At 46.8% G+C, this 20,218-nt stretch overlaps 2 protein-coding genes across 2 annotated transcripts; both read left to right on the plus strand.

Moving 5' to 3' along the window:
• The first annotated feature begins 1,708 nt into the window (after window positions 1–1,708).
• LOC119435461 (prolyl 3-hydroxylase 3) lies at window positions 1,709–15,298 on the plus strand. The gene is made up of 5 exons (XM_049659844.1): window positions 1,709–2,053; window positions 4,944–5,087; window positions 6,832–6,924; window positions 8,849–8,999; window positions 15,279–15,298. The coding sequence occupies exons 1-5, from the start codon at window positions 1,724–1,726 to the stop codon at window positions 15,296–15,298; spliced, it is 738 nt and encodes a 245-aa protein (XP_049515801.1). The 5' UTR covers window positions 1,709–1,723.
• A 1,777-nt stretch (window positions 15,299–17,075) lies between these two features.
• On the plus strand, window positions 17,076–18,750 carry LOC125941961 (prolyl 3-hydroxylase 2-like). Its single transcript, XM_049659843.1, has 2 exons — window positions 17,076–17,257; window positions 18,451–18,750. The coding sequence occupies exons 1-2, from the start codon at window positions 17,093–17,095 to the stop codon at window positions 18,658–18,660; spliced, it is 375 nt and encodes a 124-aa protein (XP_049515800.1). The 5' UTR covers window positions 17,076–17,092; the 3' UTR covers window positions 18,661–18,750.
• Window positions 18,751–20,218: the final 1,468 nt, after the last annotated feature.

Genomic DNA, 20,218 nt, shown 5'->3' on the forward strand with positions numbered 1-20,218 from the left:
ATAGCGTTAGAACGCATGCTCGAAGGAAAACCCGTCTGTGTCAAAATTACAAAGAAATCACCGCTTTCTTTACTCACTTCAGGAAAAACTTCGTTAAATCGGGTTTGCTGGCCATTAGCTTCGTTAATTCGGGTCGATCACAACATCGAACCCTATGGGTACCTGCCGGGGAATGTAAATTTCTTCGTTACATCGGGAACTTCGTAAAATCGGGCTTCGTTGTGTACGTTTACGCAAGTAGGAAGCTCTGGGCTTGTACGACAACCAACGCTGGATGGGTGCCGCTATAGGCTGACACAATCCAGTGACTACTTACTTTGTATATGATTATTGCGTGGGTCCAAAAGAACACGAAAGCCACTTCTATTCCGACAGCAACACGGTGTCAAACGACACTGCTGTGGTCCCGCTCCATGCGCGAATCCACACTAACAGTCTGTTTAAAGCGACGAAGAGTATCCCGGGCCGTTTGACACTTGCTGGAAGTATAGGAGTGTGCGAATAGTACTTTTTGAAACCCGATCGAAGACGAATCGAACAGTGAAAGAAGCGAAGCGAATTGACTTGAATATCGAATATTTTTCGAACAGTTTTGGAATATTAAACAGTCGTTTTCACAATCACGAAAGCATGATGTTCTCGTCCCAGTATTCATAAAGTTAGCGATCGAGTTTTTTGTCATTACATTGCACGCTGTGATGCGCTGTTTACTAAAAGAACAAAGCTGGAGCATCATAAACAAATTAACTGTGCGTTCGCACACACATGGCTTTTCGGAGAATGCGAGTGATCGCATTTAGCCGGTAAAGTCTGTCTCCCTGAGCGACGTAGTCTGCCCCACTACATAAGTTCTCGCGTTCTATACTAATACTATTACGGCGGGGATGACATCTTCCTTACTTATGCTGCAATATGACGTTTCATTGCGCACAGTTGACTTTCTGAAATATACGAAAACTATTCGAAAAATATTAGCGTTAACTAAATAAGACTATCCATTTCGAAAACCGGATTGAATACGACTCTATTCGAGTCTTTATTCGAAAGTTTCAAATATTCACACACCCCTACTGAAGTGTAAAATTCCTGTGCGAAGCATTTTCTCAAGAAGCCGGGACATAATACACAAGTTTAACGACCGCAACTTTCACTTAGGGCGGAATTGTCGGTGTAAGCCCAAACTACCAAAACTACCCGCGCAAAGCGGCGGGAACTCGAGAGCTGTCGCGAAGCACTTGGAACATTGGCGGAGCGGCACCGTTTGACCTCTGCGCCTGCCCGACCTTGGCGCAAGAGCGCTCCAAAGTCAGCACCACCTACAGACGCCAAGGTCTTCCAAAGGTCACAGAGACTGACCTGTTATTCTGAGCGCGTGCCTAGCTCTCTGCGCTGTAAAGCCTGCTGGAGTTTGTAAATGAAACTGGGATCACCACCCTGTGAGCTCCCTTTGCTGAGGACTTCCAGCTGTCCACTTCTGAACACAGTCGACTCTGCTACCCGTCATCCTCTCTCTCTCCCTATATCCACTTTGAATTCCCACTCCCTCTCCCCTGACGACTCTGCGCCATGCTCCCTCAAGGGTTGCAGAATTAGGCGTCATTTCCTCCTATCGGCGCATATATCACTACCTATGCGATATATTGATGCCTTTTGTTCGAGCCAGCCGAAGAGAGGAAGAAGAAGAAGAAGCAGAAGAGCCGGCGCGATTGAAGGTGCAAACAAGATGCTAACTATTCCGTGGATCTCGCTGTTCCACGCAATCTTTAGGATTTTGCTGCCCTCCTTGAACACGGAACACACGCCCCGGCCTACCGTGCTGACGCGCATCAGAGCTGTGCGCCTGTCGGCGCAACGCGCGTTAATGCCATCGGACCCGATCTGCGACATCAGGGGGCGAGAGGACAAGTTCTGCCTGCGCCGAGAACTGGAACGGCAGCCGCAAGGCGTCTGCTCAGCCGTACGGCCAACTGCAGCCAACATGTCATCCTCGACCTCGACCACTGCGAACTCCGACGCGGAGACACCGTCCCGCGGTGAACCAACGTGTTCCAAGGTAAGTGCACTAATGTGCCAACTTTGCGGTGGTTTAAATTTCGGCACAGTGCCCGCAGATTAACGCATAGCACGGGAAAACAAAAAAATACGCAGTAGCAAAGACGGTTATTCTTTTTTTCTTCAATAGCTAACTATATTCCTCACGCAGCGGCCACCGGCTTGTATCTGCTGTCTAGTATCCCAGTTGATAATAGTGAAGCGTCTCAAGGGTCTGTGTCACGCCATCTATAGGATATAGTTATAGCTCTCAACTCCACGGAACATTTGTATATGCGACGCAGTACAGTACGTCTGCTCAGCGAGGAAAGTTGCTGACTTCGCAGGTTCAGGCGTTCAGGCTTTGTAGCTCGACCGCAGCGCCTTAAGTATCAAGCACGTTCTTTGTTACCATGCTTCGATGGGGGCATAGAGACATCGGTATCCCACCACAAGCGCGATATAGGATCCCGACGCAGCACAGTCTCTTACGCATGTGACCCTTTCGTGACGTATACGATGGAACCAGCGCACTATGTCGAACGTTGCAGCACGCGCGTTCGAGCACCCCAAGTCGCAACCTTTCCCTTGCCCCGCCCTCCCTATTGACTTCTCGCTTGTATCTGCATGCTTCATCTATCACTCCTTCGCCGATATTCAACCGCGATGGTGCAAGTGCCTTGACCGGTCCTGTACCTGTAGGAACACTCGTCGTCAACCGTCTTCCGCTTAGACTGAAGGCGCGTGGAACACATTAGGAAGTTTACGATTTTGGGCGCCAAAACGGCTTTGCGTACCCAAAAAGATTTTGTTGGCGCCCACGAAACGCCATGCTCTGTTAGCGTTCTTGTGCACCCTTTTTTCTTTCTTTTGTACACCTTTTTGCCCTATTTTGTAAACCCGGCGGTTTGCGTCCCATATCAATGGGTGCGCAAAATCTAAAACTCCCTATTTCCGTCCCTCCATTAGGACGGGAACAAACGGCGCTTGGACGGGACGAAGTGAGTACGACAGACAAGGCGCTGAACTAACAACTACTGATTTATTGCGGGGAATGCAATATATACAATACACAGGCATTGCATTGCCTTGCAACATTATGATATTGCATTCCCCGGAATAAATCGGTGGTTCTTAGTTCAGCGCCTTGTCTGTCATACTCACTACGTCCCGTCCAAGCGCCGTTCGTTCCCGTCCTAATGATGTACCAACCAGCCCAGACCAGCACACTCCTTCCTAACCACCATTTGCGTGTGACGTATGATGACGTGTTAATAAATTGACACGTCATCATACGTCAAGATGTGGGCCGATCCCTAAAATTGTGCAGTCTGAAAATTTAAGGCACTCCCAAACATAGAACACTCTAAAAATGTGCGCCAATCCCGAAAACAGTGCAGCAAAAAAAAAAACATTTGAGCATCCGACGCTCCTCCAACTCCCCTCGCACGAAAGGTGACGCGATAGGGTGCCGTGCGCAGTGACTTCGCCCTTATGTCACCCTCAACTCGCTCAGGATGACCTTGTCTTTCGTCGATTTCAACTGGAGGCTGAATCGCGTTCCAGCTTTTCGATACAACCAGTAAGTACACCTAACATACTTCAGCAGGGCTCGCAGAGCTGTTTTCGCACAATGCAACGTGCACGCCCTGATCCCTGCGCGTCCCAGTGCCGAAAGTACTTTAGTCCAGTGGCACGTAACACGTGGTTTACACTTAGAAATTCGAAGCATTTCTTGGCGAACATTTGCCACTTTGGTAGTATCCATCTATCTAGCCGCCTACGTCTTGCTGCTCTCATGGTCATTTCGTTAATTCGGTTTGTACCAAAATTGGCATGGTATGACAAGAGTGTATGACGAACATAAATGATAGGCCATGACATGAATGTCGTGACATGCGTGTCATGTAGGTCATGAAACAGTCGCCTACGTCTTGGTGCTCTCATGGTCGTTTCGTTAACTTGGTATGTAACTAGAATGGGTTCGAACATAGCTACTAAGTGAAGGAAACGCTTAATGGTGACGGTAGAAGTCATAGTCACGAGCATGACTCAGCAAAAATGACAATGACTCAGCGAACAAGGATTAACACTCAAAAACCACTGAACAGGTTTCGAACGTGGGTACTAAGTGAAGGAAACACTAAAGGATGGTAGAAGTCAGTCATGAGCACGGCTCTGCGAAAAATTGTTAACACTCAAGAACCCCTGGAATGGATTCAGACATTGGCACTAAGCGAAGGAAGCACTAAAGGATAATGGTAGAAGTCATAGTCATAAGCATGACTCAGCAAAAATGACAATGACTCAGCGAAAAAAAGATAGACACTCAAAAACCACTTAAGTGGGTTCGGACATAAATGATAGGTCATTACATGAATGTCATGACGCGCGTGTCATGTGGGTCATGAAACAGCCGCGTACGTCTTGATGCTCTCATGATCGTTTCGTTAACTCGGTAGGCACATTGCTTCGCGTAACATCGATTCCCACAGGGCGTGGGATCTACCGGATTTTTTAACTTAGGCCAGAGTGTATTCTTTAGGCCTGAGAGGAAATCTGTACTTGTTCCGCGATAACTTCCACAATGTTGGCAAATTAAAAGAAAATTAGGTGTAATTAACAGGTGCTTCTTTGTTCAAGGTGCAAAGCTGTACATTGTGGCTCCCGCAATACACAAGCATGTTCAATCAAACCAAGCAGCAGCACAGAAACATCGCTTCGCCCACCTCGAAGTGCACCGCTCAAGTGCTTAATGTACACGTGTATTTCTGAGCGTGTATACGTGCTCAAGCCTCTGAGTACGCATAATAAGTTATTAGCGCATAGGCGCTTTAGGTCCTAAACTTACACTCAGCACACTCGTGGGCTATACCTTCGCGACACCGACCACTTCATGTGACCGCACGCAGGACCAGCCTCCACACTGCGACAGTCTGTTCCTGGATGCTGGAGTGAGACTGGTCAGGGACGAAGACTGTCTCAACGGACCCCAGCGGCTCGTGGCAGACGGATTTCTTACGCAAGAGGAGTGTGCAACCTTACTCAATCTGAGCGTGAGGCTGCTAACACCGCAACTATCGCGTGTATATATGTCTATAGATATACGAATTTGCAGAATCTCCTAATGCGTGGCAAAGTTTATGAGGCTCCCTGGCTTGTCTGCACGACAACTGCTTTTGGTGGAATCTGCGCGCACGCCATTGAGTTTTTTTTTTAAGGAAGCGGTTTGTCGGTGGTGTCAGAGCAGACAAGTGTTCATAACGCTTAAATGTGAACAGTTTCACGCCTAAATGAGATTTTAGCGTGGCTCTAGACGTGGGATGGTTAACAGCGTGGTGTTTGTTAGCGGTAATACTTTTTATCACCTCACATACATATCCGATCAATCGAAACGCTGTTCGATGGAGTGACCGTGTCACGGAATATTGAATACGTCAACGCAACAAAAATGGTGGTGGTTACATCTCCGGATACTGTGTGAAAAATAATGCGTTCAAATATCCTGGCGTTGCATTCATCTTTGTTCCAGAAAAGGACATGTTTGTTCACCACACAGCTAACTACACGATTAAAGCAGTATTGACATCCATTCCCCGAAGTCGTAGAAGTTATACCACACGTCTCTCGCATGTAAAAGGATAACAATTAGCAAGAATTTAGGCTGGGACCCACCTGTGGGATCTTTTAATTTTTTAACAAAGTTGGTCTGAAAATGCTGGATCTGACGTCAGCGTCATTCATCGTGACGTCATCATGACGCAGGGCAAAATGTGTTGACGTCATGTAGCAATGAGGCTAGGTATGGTGGCGTTGCTCTTAAAGGGTTACTGACATGATCTTTTCGGCTATTTTTATTGCAATAAATGAAATTCCCAGACCTCTAAATCTTAGCAAAAAATAGTCACAAGCCTCAAAACTAGCGCCGTAAATAATTTATTATAACAGCTTTTCTAGTCAGTTTCGGTTTCGATTCCACGAGAATACTGTGACGTCATGACACAGCATGTGCGAGCAAGACGTTGTGGCGTTTGACACTCGCAACGGCCCGCTCGGCGGCCTCGTACGCTGCTACTCGCTCGGAGAGCCGATGTAGTAGCGTAGCGGGCGACCGAGGGAGCCGTAGCGAGTGTCAAAACGCCACAACTGCCTGCTCCCACTCCTCCTCCTCCCCGACGCGCGCTCCGATTAGTCAGCTCCTCTCCTCCCAGCGAGCGGGTCACGTGACCTCGCCAGATCTGCACGGCGCGGTCATCGACGGCGCACGCTCGACTAAGAACAACTCCGCTGGTAAAATTATATAATTACTTTAAGTAATCGTAATGTTCAAGGACGTATAAACTGCAGTAAACATTCGCTTCCTAGCTAACCAACATGGTGTCAAGTGTGCGCAGACAAACAATCTCACTCGACGACCACGAGCATTCGTTGTCACAGCGGTGCCGTGATGAGAACCTGCGGGCAGCGCGCGTCCTCGTCCCAAATCGAACGTTTTCTGCTGCCCTCGTTTCGTCGATTCAACTAATCGGCGTTTCGAAAACTCAGATTACGCGACCTTAATCACTGCCTTGTATTGTCTTGCTTTGCTTTGCGTTGTTGCATTGATTTGTTGCCTTGCTTTGTTTTGCTTTGTTTTGCTTTCTTTGGCTTTGCTTTGCTTTGTTTTGCTTTGCTTGCTTGCTTTGCTTGCTTGCTTTGCTTGCTTGCTTGCTTTGCTTGCTTGCTTGCTTTGCTTGCTTACTTGCTTGCTTCTCATCTACACAACTCATCCACATCCCAACTCATCTACACTCCTCGCAGGAGTCCGCCATTGCGGGTAGCGGCTACAGCAAGGCCTTCCCGATGACGAAGTATGAAGCCTTTAGCGGCGTCACTGCGAGAGATTTGAAGGAGGTAACTCAATTGTAATCCATATCACTAATTAAAGCGTTGTCTAATCTACCCACCCGACATGGTATTTTCTAAACTGAAGCAATTGCATCACTAATGCTATTTTAAAAATTAGTGTAAATGCGTGCACGAGAGAGACGAAGTGGAAGTCTGTCAATTGGAGCTCTGACCTTTGTACCTGCCTGCGCGTTTACCGCCAACGTTTCTCCACGTAAATAGTTGTATATACGTTTGCGCATGGGGCTTTCTCTTCGTAACATTTGGTGAAGGTGCGGGGTATCGATCCCAGTGCTATTACTTGTAGTAGCCGTATTAGTAGTAAGTTGTTGTTCTACCAGGAATAAACGAGAGAGAGCGAAACGGGACGTTGAAATGTGATGCGAATGCAGAAAAAGCGAAACCGCGAACACGTCACCGTCAGGATGGCAAACACGGGCTTTTGGTGAATGCGTGCAGAGATTAAACAATGAAAGGCCGACTAGGTATGCGATCACTGTCCAGCTGTCGGGGGAAAGCTGAGTGACACCGAGTGGCCGGCCAGGGTGTTTTACGTTGGGTTGAATCGCGATTCGTGACTGTATTTTGTGAGGTTCACCGGAAAAAGCAAAAAAGAAGAAAAAAGGTGCATCGTGACTCGAAGTTGCGAACCTATGGATATTACATGTTCGTTCTGCTCCACCGCTTTCGCCATGTCAAACTGCTCGCACCCTCCTCAAATGGATAGAAACAGACCCTTTAGTTCAGGCGCTTCCCCCTTCCCCAAACCAGCACTTGGCCTATTAGAAACTGCTTTCTTTTCTTTTTCTAAACTTTTCCTGTACTTCTGAGGGACTACTACCAAAAGGCAGACAGACACCTACAAGGTTAATATATATGAAGCAAGTCACAGTATTTTACACAGCCCCAATTTGCCAACTTCTGCACGCTTTCCTAAACTATAGTAAATCGAAATGCATAGTTCGGAAATCGCAACCATGTGGACTCTCAATGACAAAATATATTAAATTTTGAGGGGAGTCGGTGTTATTTGCTTTAAGAGAAACAGTTCACCGCCGTCCACGAAAATATTTTCACGTACGCACGAGCAAATATACACAACGGCGTTTCTATTTGAAACAGGAGGCGATTGATCCGCAAAATCTATCTTCTAGGGTGCAAACGAGAAACCTAGGCAGATTTCAGTGAATTGACTATGTCGCTGCTGTCACTGTATGCAGTGGTGCGAACTGGTCTATCGTCGTGGAGCGAACGGGAGATTTTCAGCGCTTTAGCTTCCCTGTGCTCATTGTAACATGTGCATATACAATTCGTAATATGAACTCCCCACGATGGCACTGTCACTGCACCTTTGTTTCCTTTTCAATTTTTTGTGTTATGATTTCACACGCTCACACAGTTTCCTTTTGCTTCTTATCTGGTAATTAAGGAACTTTAACCATAAACTTCCCCTTGAATTTTTAAAAAAGGGGCACGGGATAGACATTTTTTTTGCCTTCCAACATTGAACAAACAACGTAGTTTCATATTTGAAAGCAACATTTATTTTTCTATAAGGCGGTTGCTACTCAAACGTAGTCGTTAGATCAATATTCAGGAAAAGGAAGAATAAAAACTTGAAATCTATCAAATCCTAGTATGCATTCGAAGCAAGAAATTAAGTTTCTGATTCTCAAGAAACCTGGGACGTTTCAATCTTTCTTCGCTCCCGAATATCAAAAAATTTACTTTGTTTCGCCTTTAATCTTCAATTCAGCAAGGAACCGGTGCATTTCCGCTTTTCCGCGTGTTTCAGGCGTAAAAGACCGACTGTCAGACACCATTGCGCACCGAAATAAGGCGGCATCAGCAAACTGCCCTGCCATCATCCTCTTCACCCTTTGAAGCCTCTTCGTTGAAGCTTGCTTCAACTCTTCCCTGATCTTTGCAGCGACTCAAGAACTCGTCCATCGACGTGTCAACTGCTAAGCTGATGCTGCTGGCTTCAGACAGGACTCGCCTCTATGTGGAGGCCTACTTCCGGTTAAAGCGTAGGCTCCACATCAACTTCGTCCATCTGGCTTGCAGGAATGCCACTGAAGGTAAGTGCAAAAACAAGTTGTCGGTATTCCCGCCAGACGTCTCAAGCCAGTGGCGCACCGACGGGGGGGGGGGGGGGAATTCGGGGTTGGGACCCCCCCCTTGAGGCCAACTTAACCCCCCCCCCCTTTGTTTCACCCCCTTTCTTTCCTGACGCATTTGCGTACTACAACTATGATGTAAGACGCGCAATCGTCTGCACACTCGCAAAAAGCGCATTTTTTTACAATTTCCCGTGAAGAAATCGAAATTAGTGCTGTTTAGATGGTATTGGCAAACTGTCAACCCCCCCCCCCCCCCTGGCAGAGATCCTGAGTGTGCTACTGTCTCAAGCGTATCCACTGACCTGACCATTGAAGCCTATGTCTCTCGGTACTGTTTCTTGTGTGTGTGTGGGTGGAGGAAGGGGGGGGGGGGGCATAACGACACTACTTTTGGCTGACAAGTCTTACAACGATTAGCTGCTAAATTACAGACAGCGCGCCCAGACATTACAAACCCAATAAGCACACTCCCTTGACGGCTGTAGCGTAATGGGGCGACGGGTATTTCACGTGCAGTTACGTCGACCTTGTCTTCTTTAGCGTCGACACTTGGTTGACGCTTATGTTTTTATGACCAAGAGGCCAGCTGGGTCGATCCCGGAGATATCACATTCAATGGTGCAATGTAGTGAATTTTCGGCTATATTGGTGCTAATTATGTCAAAACAGTTAAATTTGCCTACTCTGCGACTACTTCTTGTCTCTTAGAGCCACGGGTGGAGTCACCCTCCAGACACGATTGCCTCGCGCGAGCACTGCTTAGTCGAAGCGAACTCGCTCCATTTCTCAATCATGTGCCGTATGGCGGCTTTGCCTCAACATGTTTAAATCTACGGCGGTGCACCCTTTACAGGGATACAGTGCAATTTGGTTATTCTTCGCCTATATTGGCGCTAATTACGCCCGTACAGTTAGGTTTACATACTCTGCGGCTAATTTTCTCTTATTTTGTGCACCGGCGAAGCGGCCCCCCAGAAGGCACATGGCCTCGCGCGAGCACTGCTTAGTCGAAGCGAACTCACTCCATTTCCCAATCATGTGCCGTATTGCGGCTTTACCTCAACATGTTTATATCTACGGCGGTGCACCCTTTACAGGGGTACAGTGCAATTTGGTTATTTATCGCCTATATTTGCACTACTTACGCCCGTACAGTTAATTTTACATACTCTGCGGCTAATTTTCTCTTCTTTTATGCACCGGCGAAGCGGCCTCCCAGAAGGCACATGGCCTCGCGCGAGCACTGCTTAGTCGAAGTGAACTCACTCCATTTCCCAATCATGTGCCGTATTGCGGCTTTACCTCAACATGTTTATATCTACGGCGGTGCACCCTTTACAGGGGTACAGTGCAATTTGGTTATTTTTCGCCTATATTGGCACTAATTACGCCCGTACAGTTAATTTTACATACTCTGCGGCTAATTTTCTCTTCTTTTATGCACCGGCGAAGCGGCCTCCCAGAAGGCACATGGCCTCGCGCGAGCACTGCTTAGTCGAAGCGAACTAACTCCATTTCCCAATCATGTGCCGTATTGCGGCTTTACCTCAACATGTTTATATCTACGGCGGTGCACCCTTCACAGGGGTACAGTGCAATTTGGTTATTTTTCGCCTATATTGGCACTAATTACGCCCGTACATTTAATATTACATACTCTGCGGCTAATTTTCTCTTCTTTTATGCACCGGCGAAGCGGCCTCCCAGAAGGCACATGGCCTCGTGCGAGCACTGCTTAGTCGAAGCGAACTCACTCCATTTCCCAATCATGTGCCGTATTGCGGCTTTACCTCAACATGTTTATATCTACGGCGGTGCACCCTTTACAGGGGTATAGTGCAATTTGGTTATTTTTCGCCTATATTGGCACTAATTACGCCCGTACACTTAATTTTACATACTCTGCGGCTAATTCTCTCTTCTTTTTATGCCTCCCAGACGGCACTTGGCCTCGCGCGAGCACTGCTTAGTCGAAGCGAACTCGCTCCATTTCTCAATCATGTGCCGTATGGCGGCTTTGCCTCAACATGTTTATATCTACGGCGGTGCACCCTTTACAGGGGTATAGTGCAATTTGGTTATTTTTCGCCTATATTGGCACTAATTACGCCCGTACACTTAATTTTACATACTCTGCGGCTAATTCTCTCTTCTTTTTATGCCTCCCAGACGGCACTTGGCCTCGCGCGAGCACTGCTTAGTCGAAGCGAACTCGCTCCATTTCTCAATCATGTGCCGTATGGCGGCTTTGCCTCAACATGCTTAAATCTACGGCGGTGCACCCTTTACAGGGGTACAGTGCAATTTGGTTATTTTTCGACTATATTGGCGCTAATTACGCCCGTAGATTTAATTTTACATACTCTGCGGCTAATTCTCCCTTCTTTTTATGCCTCCCAGACGGCACTTGGCCTCGCGCGAGCACTGCTTAGTCGAAGCGAACTCGCTCCATTTCTCAATCATGTGCCGTATGGCGGCTTTACCTCAACATGTTTATATCTACGGCGGTTCACCCTTTAAAGGGGTATAGTGCAATTTGGTTATTTTTCGCCTATATTGGCACTAATTACGCCCGTACACTTAATTTTACATACTCTGCGGCTAATTTTCTCTTCTTTTATGCACCGGCGAAGCGGCCTCCCAGAAGGCACATGGCCTCGCGCGAGCACTGCTTAGTCGAAGCGAACTCACTCCATTTCTCAATCATGTGCCGTATGGCGGCTTTGCCTCAACATGTTTAAATCTACGGCGGTGCACCCTTTACAGGGGTACAGTGCAATTTGATTATTCTTCTTTTATGCACCGGCGAAGCGGCCTCCCAGAAGGCACATGGCCTCGCGCGAGCACTGCTTAGTCGAAGCGAACTCACTCCATTTCTCAATCATGTGCCGTATGGCGGCTTTGCCTCAACATGTTTAAATCTACGGCGGTGCACCCTTTACAGGGGTACAGTGCAATTTGATTATTCTTCGCCTATATTGGCGCTAATTACGCCCGTACAGTTAAGTTTACATACTCTGCGGCTAATTCTCTCTTCTTTTTATGCCTCCCAGACGGCAATTGGCCTCGCGCGAGCCCTGCTTAGTCGAAGCGAACTCGCTCCATTTCTCAATCATGTGCCATATGGCGGCTTTGCCTCAACATGTTTAAATCTACGGCGGTGCACCCTTTACAGGGGTACAGTGCAATTTGGTTATTTTTCGACTATATTGGCGCTAATTACGCCCGTACATTTAGTTTTACATACTCTGCGGCTAATTCTCTCTTCTTTTATGCACCGGCGAAGCGGCCTCCCAGACGGCACATGGCCTCGCGCGAGCACTGCTTAGTCGAACCGAACTCACTCCATTTCCCAATCATGTGCCGTAGTGCGGCTTTGCCTCAACATGTGTAAATCTACGGCGGTGCACCCTTTACAGGGGTACAGTGCAATTTGGTTATTTTTCGCCAATATTGGCACTAATTACGCCCGTACATTTAATTTTACATTCTCTGTGGCTAATTCTCTCTTCTTTTATGCACCGGCGAAGCGGCCCCCAGACGGCACATGGCCTCACGCGAGCACTGCTTAGTCGAAGCGAACTCGCTCCATTTCTCAATCATGTGCCGTATGGCGGCTTTGCCTCAACATGTTTAAATCTACGGCGGTGCACCCTTTACAGGGGTACAATGCAATTTGGTTATTTTTCGCCTATATTGGCACTAATTACGCCCGTACATTTAATTTACATTCTCTGTGGCTAATTCTCTCTTCTTTTATGCACCGGCGAAGCGGCCTCCCAGAAGGCACATGGCCTCGCGCGAGCACTGCTTAGTCGAAGCGAACTCACTCCATTTCCCAATCATGTGCCGTATTGCGGCTTTGCCTCAACATGTTTAAATCTACGGCGGTGCACCCTTTACAGGGGTACAGTGCAATTTGGTTATTTTTCGCCTATATTGGCACTAATTACGCCCGTACATTTAATTTTACATACTCTGTGGCTAATTTTCTCTTCTTTTATGCACCGGCGAAGCGGCCTCCCAAAAGGCACATGGCCTCGCGCGAGCACTGCTTAGTCGAAGCGAACTCACTCCATTTCCCAATCATGTGCCGTATTGCGGCTTTACCTCAACATGTTTATATCTACGGCGGTGCACCCTTTACAGGGGTACAGTGCAATTTGATTATTCTTCGCCTATATTGGCGCTAATTACGCCCGTACAGTTAAGTTTACATACTCTGCGGCTAATTCTCTCTTCTTTTTATGCCTCCCAGACGGCACTTGGCCTCGCGCGAGCACTGCTTAGTCGAAGCGAACTCGCTCCATTTTTCAATCATGTGCCGTATGGCGGCTTTGCCTCAACATGTTTAAATCTACGGCGGTGCACCCTTTACAGGGGTACAGTGCAATTTGGTTATTTTTCGACTATATTGGCGCTAATTACGCCCGTACATTTAATTTTACATACTCTGCGGCTAATTCTCTCTTCTTTTATGCACCGGCGAAGCGGCCTCCCAGACGGCACATGGCCTCGCGCGAGCACTGCTTAGTCGAAGCGAACTCACTCCATTTCTCAATCATGTGCCGTATGGCGGCTTTGCCTCAACATGTTTATATCTACGGCGGTGCACCCTTTACAGGGGTACAGTGCAATTTGATTATTTTACGACTATATTGGTGCTAATTACGCCCGTACAGTTAATTTTACATACTCTGCGGCTAATTGTCTCTTCTTTTATGCACCGGCGAAGCTGCCTTTCAGACACAATTGCATTGCGCGAGCTCTGCTTAGTCTAAACAAACTTCCTCAATTTTCCAAACTTGTGTCATACTTTATCGCTTTTATGCCCGGTCCGCAGCTAGCCAAACGTTAGCAAGTTGTGAGCGAGTACTGCATGCAAGCCGCAGCCGTGGTGTCGATATCCACGTGCAAGTTCTGGTTCTAGCCCTGACTGGTGATCACCGCACCAGCCCACTCCACAGAAGCTCACTTCTATGCGTGTCCATAATTCAAGCACGTGCAACATGTAACTTATTCAAAGCTGCGTCCATGGTATCAGTGAATCACAATGCACCAGGAAATTCACAATAAAAGCCAGATCGAGGAGAAACCATGCGTGCGTGAGGCACTGCTGCAGTCTCCTTACTGCTGAATAGCATGAAATGCGCGGATTGATGCAAAACAATATCAAGAAAGCCAGTGAGAAATTTTAACTGATGTTGTTGCCAGTAAATCATGTAAAATTTACTGGCTAACCTTGTATGAGGCTTTCACGATCGCTTACGGAAAATGCAAAGCTTATAAATTTATTCGTAGGCATCCGAGCCTGTTACTTTTTTATGTAAATATTTATCAACGATTCAAATTTATTCTCTTGCGTGTTAGTTTTTTTCTGGTAACAGAGGACCGACAAACAGCAAGAGCGCGGAGGCTCTTTAGTTCAGAGAGAATATGTTGCGCCTAATATACTTCGTTAATCACGAGAGAGAAAGAGTACACGTAAAATAGAGAAAAGCTAGATAACGGCAGTAATATTGTGCTTCTTTGTAGCGACGTAGTACGTTGTGGCGGAGGTTTGTGGTAGGCTGCTCTATCGATACCTTATAGGCTGGTGTGTTACAGCAGCGAGCAAATGGACCCTTTCATCATATACCTCATCTAAGTTATTGGCACACATTCTCGGCGGTACATGCATGGATGATGCCTGCCTTCAGTGCACTTAACTACTATGTATTATACCAAAGGAATAAAATTCATTGTTGGGTCGAATGGGTTTTTGATGTTGCGGTGGTCGCACTCGGCTACATACTGCGGACGTCACCTGTTTGCTTTTCTTCCATTACTGCAGGCGTTACCTAAACATTCTTGGTGGCGTCCGGTGGGCTTAAGTTCCGTGGTGGGTGGTGCAGGGTTCGAATTAATTGTACTCGGCCCATTGGAGACAGCAGATGCGCCAGAGGTAGTTTGTGTACAGGCGTTGCTCGGCCGGTGTGGCGGAGGGGATAATTACACTATGCTTTCATTGGCATCATTGCCTGCTTACTTCGTGTACTTTAACTAACAACAACAAAAACAAGCCCCTCCTTTTAGCTATTCTCACTAACACACGCACAAATATTTCATATTCACTGACGCTCAATAATTACGCAATAAGTCAACGTAACGCTCTCAATTGCCTTTTTATTGAAGAATGCTCAACAGTATTATTGTTGGATAATTGTTGCTTTTTTTTCAATTTCGGTAACTGTACAGGCAGCATCGCTGGCGCATGATGCACCTCATCCGAGAAACATCATGTACTGGCGGTAGGCCCCCCTTACTCAATGCCCTTCAATGGGCCTGTAAGGTATTTTGAATAAATAAATAAATAGTCGGCAGCAGTGGTGGAATGAACGCTTCCCTTTGATTTCAATAGCTTCACTGCATGCGGAGTTCATGGGTTATAACTAACAAAAAAAAGCGAGCACCTCGATTTTGCTAATCTTCTCACTGAAACACGAACACAAACGCATTACATACACCGACACTCAACATTTACGCAAGTAAACATAATGTCACCGATGACCTTTTTGTTGAGAAATGCTCGGCAGCAATACCGGTGAATAGGTCTTGTCTAACCACAATACCTTTTGATACATCACCGAAAACATATTTATTCGATATGTAAAAAAATAGCCATTTATATGAGGGAAATTACCGCGGAGCCCTCCACTAACGGCGTCCCTCACAGCCGCGCTCTTGCTTACTGGCGTTAAATTCTTGAATTAGTTTCTTGATTTTTGAGATCTTTAAACGCCCTTTTTTGGAGGGGGGGGGGGGGGGCGCTGAGTGGGGGTTGTGGTGGTGGTGAGGGGGTTGTGGTGGTGGTGAGGGGGGGGGGGGGTCGGCATGTTAAAGATTTGCAGTGATCTTTTGTAAAACTATAGGGAGGCTCAGTCGAGGACGGCAGAAAACTAGGTGGGGTGATGAAGTTAGGAAATTTGCAGGCGCAAGTTGGAATCAGCTAGCGCAAGACAGGGGTAATTGGGGATCGCAGGGAGAGGCCTTTGTCTTGCAGTGGACATAAGTATAGGCTGATGATGATGCTGATGATGATCATCATGATGATTGTAACACATGTCCGCATGGCCTAATCGTGGCGTAAGCTTCTGCGTTCGCTTAGATGCGCAACGCTCAACAAAAACGGACGGAGCCACATGGTGACTATCAATGCTTATCGTCTATGGTTTTACCATTTTAATCATCTATGATGAGGGCCACTACTCGACCATTTTTTTATCACCTCTAGCAATACGTGTATCACATATATGTATGAAATAATGGAATTAGTAAAAACTGCATTTTCCAATCAAACTAGCCCGGTTTTTAAACAAGTCCCGCTGACTGAACCGTTTATACCCTACTTCTGGGCTCGCTTCGCCGCTTATCTAGCCTTTATTTTGTCGTCTGTTCGTGTGCTAGCGAATTGAATAACTCGACCTGTAGAGAAGAAAAGCGTTTCTCAAATAGACGTAAAGTTGCAGGCCAGCGTTCGGGTTGCTCGATTCCACTTTGTACCCTATACTTAATAAATACAAACAGTTCTCGTACTTATAGGAAAAAGTCGCAATTTCCCCCAACTTGACAAGTATTGACAACGATAGCAAAGAATCAAAATATTCCGCCAAGTAAGGCTTGTAGTTTCATAGGCAACGTAAATTGCAGTAAACATTCGATTACTAGCTAAAGACTCCGCCCAAGCAAACGCATTAAGAGGGTTCACTCGATAACCCTGAAACCTCACTTGACCTCCAACACACGACGGCGCGAACGCGTCTGAAGTGCCCGTCATAAAATGACTATCAATCGAAAATACAATTTCTTGGAAGTCCACAGACCTCCGTAAGGATTCTTAGTTCGACAATACTTCTGGTGACTTGTAATCTGGGACCAATGCAGTGTTTACCTCGTCCGCTGGCAGCGTGGCGCGCGTGAATTCATTTTATTTTTCACATGCATTCGGGTTTTTTTTTTTTTTTTTTTTTTGTCTCAACGTCTACGCAGACTCGACGACCGAGAGAACTGACATGAGTCACGGTGTCCATTCGGACAACTGCCAGTTCCAGGACGACGGCAGCTGCCCGGTGCTCCACAAAAAAATTGCCTGCCGAGACTTTAGCGCGGCCATTTACTTGAGCGCTGCCTACGGAGGCGAGATGGTCCTGGCGACGACACCACGGACCAGTATCCGTGTGAGTTTAAAAACATTTTTATGTCCGAAAACCACGATCTGATTATGCTACACGCCGTGGTGAGGGACTGGGGAACAATTCTAATTCAAATTTTGAACTATATTAATTACTACCTCTTTAGTTACGAACTTTACGACATGCTTATGTTGGAAAGTTGAAAGGAATCCTAATGAAAATCTAGGTTTCAGGTTCCTACACTTCAAAATGAGCATGTATGTTGAAATTAATGTCGTAAATAATAATTCGTTCAATTTACCTCGCTTTGCACGCGACACCGTGAATCGCCGCTCTCCGACCAACCAACGCCTCCTAGACAAGTCCGGCCCCTCTGCGATTTGTGAAAGTGTGGCGTAGGATAAAACTGTCTTCGCACATCCCTCTTCCCACGAGCCGATTTCCATTGGTGGTTCGTGCACCTCGTGACTGGACACGTAGTCAAGTCGCTTCAGCAGCAGGGGACAGACACTCCCCGCCTTATCGCGCAGTATGGCGAAGCTACTGCGTGTCTAATGAATTTATTTCGACGAATAACTTGACGCAAATTATTTCGGCCTAATGACCACTTTGAAATTTAAAACATGGGAACTAGACGGTTATGAAGATTTCATTCAACTTTCCAATATAAACCTATGCCGTAATTCAAGAAGTTCAAATCATTCCAATTCGTTTGTAATAGTGCTTTGACTGCTTTATGTTTTCTTGTAAATGATGTCCACCTAGGCAGATAACCTATTAAAAAACAAATCCTGGGTTTTCGTGTGCCAAAACCACGATATAATTTTGGAGCACACCATTGTGGGAGACTCCGGATTTGTTTTGACCCAGTGGAGTTCTTTACCGTGCACTCATTGCAATATTGCAAGATACAAGGGCGGGGTTTTTTGCATTTCGCCTCCCATCGAAATGCGGCCGCCGTGGCCGGGATTCAATTCCGCGCCTTCGGGGTTAGCCGAACAACGCCAAAGCCACCAAGGCGGGTACAGATAATTCATTTGCACTGACATGATATATACTTGGAAAATGTTGTAGCTATTTATTTTTTTCTGTTAAGGTTTGAAATGTAAGAAGCCTCTATATGGTTTTAATATACGATGTACAACTGGACGGGAGCGCAGTTAGTGAAGTGTACAATAACGGTTGACGAGCGAGTGGCTCCCGGAGATGACATCCATTCTACCTCAATGCGTGCGCAGGCCGTCATCCCACCCAAGTGCGGTCGCATTGTAGCCCTGAACAGCCGCAACCCACACGGAGTGCTACCCGTCTTCTCGGGACGCCGCTGCGCGCTGCTCACGTGGATGACGTACCAGAGCGGTAAAGAAGACCCGTCGTTGTCGAAATTCCGGAAGATGGTGGGATACGTGGACGGTGACGGGTACTTCCGCAACGCGAGCCAGTACTAAATCAGCCCCAGCCAACACCAAGTTTGTTGCCCGCACATATCCCACGACTCTCTTTTCCATGTGGCCTCTTGCGCCTGCCGCGCCGATGAACCGTTCAACTTTTCTAGCCGCATTCCAGATTTCCAATCACCTGGAGCTTTGTTTAATGCACATTTAATGCTCGTAACACGAGCGTTTTCGCACCTCCGTTATTACTCCGGAATGCAGCCGCAGAGGCCGGGATTTGAACCGGCGACCGGGTAGTCAGCAGTAAAATGCCACAGCCTCATGCGTTTACCTGTAATAAAGTTTGTTCTTTCTCCTTGAAGTTGCCCAAATCTCTTCAAGTTGATAATCGGCGTTAATGAAGCAGGAGGCAGGTTGGAGGTAACAGAACTTGGAGATATGGTGCAGCTACCATATTTACACAATCAAATGCAGAGTTTGCAGAAAAACACTTATGAAAAACACAAGCAAACAGCGCCTTACTCTTCTACTTTTCCCCCTAAGTCAGAGCCTAGGGCAACTGTCCCTACGTACGACCACCCGAGTATCGCTGTTCGACCACCAAGTGATTACGGCCCAGACTAGCGTTGCGTCGTACGGAGTCTCACCGATCTATCAGTTTAGTGATTACAGCCTAGACTGAAAGGAATGGGTTCCAGACAGTCTTTAAGTATACTTCCGTAAACAATAGAATTGCTGGCCCGCCTCAACATTCCCCTAACCAATGCTGTTACAAGTTAATTTAAAACGCCTACTGTTTTAAGTGTTTTGCTGTTTTACATGTTGTTGTCCCTAATCTCATTAGCAGTTCTTAGACTTTAGGCACGCGTCTGGGACTCTCTCCCATCATGACTCTTTCTCTTTCCTATTCCTCACTCCATGGGTGCTTCTAATCTCTGTCGTCACGTTTCTACGTAATTTGTCCGCAGGCCCGCTCTCGTGGAACACCCGAAGTGACAAGCGCACCGGCAATTAAAAGCACTCCGTCAAAGAAGCGTTTTTGTCGAACCCTACGCTGTCACTACGTTGGCCTCTATGAGCTTTCGAGGACTGCGCCATTCGTCAATTAATTAGAGAATTCTTGGCCCCGTTTCTGCACAGGTCATAGACCACGTAGAATGTGCTTTCCATTGTGGGTCTATTGCCGTATGCATTTAGACCTGACAAAAGGGCGTTCGAAAGCATCGCCCCCCCTCTCCCCTTTGGTGACAGCGTCAACGCTCCCACATTCATGGCTAGGGGATCAGTAGGTAATTACCCCTGCATTCGAGCACTTCACGCACAAGCAATTACCGTGATGAGAGGGAGCCGTGAAATTGATTATATACTTAGTGCGTCGTGCCGCTTGTTCTGCACGTTTGAGAGATGAGCGGCTAAACACCGGCCAACCTATTAACTTTAAGGTACATAAAAGCCTGCGGACACGACACAGACACACGCACAGAGAAAAAGAAAGCGAGGGGGGGGATAGCATTGAGTTTTAGCTAGCCTTTAAGGGCTACATACGCACTTTATTATTGACCCTTTGGAACTTTAAACAATTAGACACAAAAAAAGCAGTAAACTTGGAAAA

The sequence above is a fragment of the Dermacentor silvarum genome, unplaced genomic scaffold, assembly GCF_013339745.2.
Source record: "Dermacentor silvarum isolate Dsil-2018 unplaced genomic scaffold, BIME_Dsil_1.4 Seq724, whole genome shotgun sequence".
In the NCBI taxonomy this organism is placed as follows: domain Eukaryota; kingdom Metazoa; phylum Arthropoda; class Arachnida; order Ixodida; family Ixodidae; genus Dermacentor; species Dermacentor silvarum.